General features: G+C 34.9%; 1 protein-coding gene across 1 annotated transcript; it reads right to left on the bottom strand.

Moving 5' to 3' along the window:
• Window positions 1–429: 429 nt before the first annotated feature.
• LOC124358347 lies at window positions 430–1,386 on the bottom strand. Its single transcript, XM_046810648.1, has one exon. It carries the CDS (start codon window positions 1,384–1,386, stop codon window positions 430–432), a length of 957 nt encoding a protein of 318 aa, XP_046666604.1.
• Window positions 1,387–4,394: the final 3,008 nt, after the last annotated feature.

The raw sequence follows: 4,394 nt of genomic DNA on the forward strand, positions 1-4,394 counted from the left end.
GATGTTAGCTTTCATAAGTCATGCTTTTTTACTGATCGTTGTAAATATATGGAAAATGTGTGTACATATTACTAGACATCGGTGCAGAGGTCGGTTTTTGGAAAGTTTTTATTAATTATATAATGATATTACGTTTTATAAAAAACAAATGTCTAACCTCGACTTTGACAATACTTTTTTTTCAATATATACAGAGTGGGGCAGGGAAGTATCCCTAACTTTGAAGGTAAATTAAAAAAAAAAACGAAAAGTGTTAGAACAAAACTTTATTGTGGTGGCATCAAAAGGGTACAGATGGAAGTTAATTCTTACTTTGTTTTAAACAATACATCATTCAAGTGATGTCCCTCATTGTCAACACACTGATCTAGTCTGGTTCTGAAGTTCTGCATAACTCTGCGAAGCATTTGTTGTGGAATGCGGGCAACTTCAACGCGAATTGCATCCTTCAAGTCTTGTAGGGTTCTGGGTCGATGTTTTAAACACTTCACTCTTGAGGTATCCCCATAAAAAGTAATCACACGGAGTTAAATCCGGCGAGCGCGCAGGCCATGGAATGTCACCATACCGGGAGATTAATCGCCCGGGGAACATTTCCCTCAAAACAGCCATCGAATGTCTAGCAGTATGGGCTGTGGCACCATCCTGCTGAAACCACACTACTCCAAAATTATTCTGTTGCAATTGTGGTGCAAGAAATTGTTGGAGCATGTTTACATACCGCTCGGAATTGATGGTAACACAACGATTGTCCTCCTCGAAGAAATAAGGCCCAATTATGCCTTCACTGCTGATTGCACACCAAACAGTCACTTTTTCACTGTGTAGAGGCCTCTCATGAACTACCCTAGGGTTTGCACCACTCCAATAACGCATATTCTGCTTATTAACAACTCCAGAAATGTGGAAGTGCGCTTCGTCACTAAACAAAACTCGTGCATCATGAGGCAAGTCAGCAATTAAAGTTTCACATGCCTGTACTCGTTGTTGCCAGTCCCGTTGTGTGAGTTCTTGAACGATGACCATCTTGTATGGATGGAAGTGGAGTTCTTCGTGGAGAATACGACGCACAGTGCGATTAGACAATGCAAGGGCGGATGCATGCTTGCGGGCAGAACGCTTAGGAGACTGCAAGATCGATCTTCTGACACGGTCAATGTTTTCTGGAGTTCGGACAGTTCTCCGAGCCCCAACTCTCTTTTTCACTACACTACCACATGCACGGAAGTTTTCCACCCACAACAAAATGGATTTGCGGTCAGGAACAGGGTTGCGAGGGGGAATCCGATAACGAGTTCGCAGCGCACGCTGCACTGCAACAATAGACTTATTCTGAGAAAAATACGTCTCGACAGCAAAAGCGCGTTGCTCATTCGACCAAGCCATGTCTACAACTGACAGCGCTACTATCGGAAAATTCCGTGGCCACAGCGTCATTCGAACCTACCCCCACTCCTCCAACATGTCCCCACTACTCACAATGCCACCTCGAAAGTAGGGATGTTTCCCTGCCCCACCCTGTGTAAGAAAAGCAGTTCAACTGTTCTTCCAGATAAACAAGTATAACTACGGCTTGTGTAATACATCTACGGCTTATATATATATATATATATATATATATATATATATATATATATATATATATATATATATATATATATATATATTCATGTATATGTATATAAGTATTTGATTAAATATACTATACTGGTAAGGTGCATTTTATTGTACTGTAAATTATTTTTTTTATCCTACTTCAAACTTTCTTTCGATCTTCTACAAACCTGAAATTAAACTTAAAATTGAAATAGATAATTTGAGTTTTATTCCAAGATACTTCTTTGGTAGAGTAGTTTTGTGATGGTCAATCCTACGCAAGTCTACATTTTAAACAAAGCTTGTATATTTAAAAAAGGGACTGAGATGTCGGCCAAATTGTGGGATAAGCTTACTATCTTGCAAATATGATCCTATCCATGAAATCACTCCTCTCCAAAGCTATAATAAGCAAGTTCATCTTGGTAAGAAGCGTTTCATGACTGATTGAATCAAAGGCTTGAAAAGGATATATAATTACAAGAAAGCTGCATTTGCCTTTATATAAATTAAAGGTATAGCTTCATATAAATCAGTAAACGATTTTGTGAGGGCAGTACATGTGCTGTGATTTCTACTAAATCCAGATTGTAGTTTAGGTAAAATGTCTTCATTTTGGACATAATTCATAATCTGTTGCGAATTATCCCTTACATAAGCTTAAGGTAATTTATCTTGAGTAACTGTAAAAAATATGTAGATAATTGCTGTAACTCATTAAATAATTAGTACTCCATTTAACACAATTAGGTACTTATTTGAACCATTCTCTATTAGTAGGGTAAGCTACGTAGATAAATACTTTACTGTTAAATCAAACCGCAGCTTGTCACTTGGGACTTAAGGAACAGATTTCCTGTCCTAAGTAAGTGTACACTTTGTCTATTTGGAGACGCTTCCCCTCCTCCTCATTCTCTTTCTCTTTCAGTAATTGACTTTTACTGTTCTCTTGGAGTAATTCAACCTCAACCGTACGAGTCGTCACTTTCGATTATATATCACAGCAGAATAACTCATCAGAGATAGTTCGCCCATCTTACATTTCTTGTCTGGTAATTAAATTTTATTTTAAGTCTTTATATCAAAAGGCTTTTGATATTGCCCTGGAATCAATGCCCTTTATCAAAAGATAGATTATTATTATTTAGAATGCTTTATGCGTTACCACTCTTTATTACTCCTTTAGATAACTCCTCCGGTTACACTACATACAATGGTTATTGGTTAATGGTTTCATTAGTGTGTTGAAAATATGTACTCCCTACATAAATATATACACTCTATCGACAATTTAAAAACTCCTATTTCAATATCACTTACTGGTCGTCCAGAAACTCAACACAGAACTAAAAGGAAAAATAACAAGGTAATGAAGACATAAAAGTTGATCAAAATAAAATGGAGAAAATAGTAATATTGGTAGTAGTCATAGAATATATTTGGCGCATATTTTACAAAATAAAATTTTTCGTAAATACAAGGTATCAGTAGTAAGTAGTTCTGGGGCATCATTTAGTTATGTTGCAAACAATCTCCTAGAATTAACTGATTTTAATTTCAATAACTAGGCGATATTTTTGGCTGGAACTAGCAACGTTAAATAGATTGGTGATTGATCCAAGAAACCGAATAATTTTGATTAATTAAACTTCAGTAAATTACAAAGATTATACCAATAGTATCAATATTCGACCAGAAACTCTCAGTAATCTTTTTGATAGCTGTCTAGAGAATATAAAAATAGTATATGCACTGTTATTATTCGCCCACATCAACTGCTTGAAAACAATTTCAATCACAATAATTGTGGGAATTTCCAATGGAAATAAGTGACTGTTAATGAGGACTTAGGTGCTTTCAAGACGTGAAAAACTCTGATAGAATATTTTAGTATTTCTAGTAATGTATTGAAAAATATTATTATTTTCTTTATTGATGCGTTAACTGATTGTATGACAGTTTGTTTTAACGAAGGAATATTTTAAGATATTTTAAAAAGTTCAAATGTATGTCCCATTTATAAAAATGCACTAAGAGATGGGCCTAAATGATCGACATCTTTTAGTATCTATATCGTAAAGTTATTTAAGTTTTAGTATATGACCAGCAAAGTAGTTACCTAGAATCTAATAGAGTTCTTAGAATGACTTGTTTATGTTTAATAAAAAAGGTAAATCTACTATTGAGGCAATAGAGCAAATAATAAATTATGTTCTCACAGCTTGTGAGACTGAAACCTTTGCTTGGGCCACTATGTGTTACCTTAGTAAGGCATTTGACTGTGTAAGTCATAATTATCTTATTATTAAATAAAAATATTACGGTGTGTAAGATGTTCCACTTTCATTTCTCAAATCATACCTTAGTGACAAAAAGTGTATGTATTGAGATGTAGTCAAAAGAGACAGAAGTTAAGTGGGACTTTCCCATGGCTCTATCTTGGAACCTTTGTTATTTTAAATATCAGTACATTTGCCTTATTCACTAAAAAAGTAATGGGTTTATAACAAGTGGATTTCTATTAAATACAGATAAAACTAGAACTATTATGCTCAGCTTAAGACCAGTGGATGTTGATGATAAGGATTTGGTATGGAAAGGTTTTAGTAAAGTTCTTCAAACTGTTAAGGAAAACGTATTTATTAAGACTTCTTGTGGTTTTTGTTCCTAAAAACGATGTATGAACTGCTTATTTATCTTACTTCTAGTCCATTCTAAGATATGTACTCATGCTATGCGGTAATTGCAGTAGGATAAATGAAAAACTAACTGCTCAAAAGAAAGCTGTATGAAAGATT

This window comes from Homalodisca vitripennis, chromosome 3 (assembly GCF_021130785.1).
Source record: "Homalodisca vitripennis isolate AUS2020 chromosome 3, UT_GWSS_2.1, whole genome shotgun sequence".
NCBI lineage: Eukaryota > Metazoa > Arthropoda > Insecta > Hemiptera > Cicadellidae > Homalodisca > Homalodisca vitripennis.

Excerpts from the sequence above, each read along its gene's own strand:
- LOC124358347 (XM_046810648.1), bottom strand. The coding sequence starts at position 1,386 with ATGGCTTGGTCGAATGAGCAACGCGCTTTTGCTGTCGAGACGTATTTT.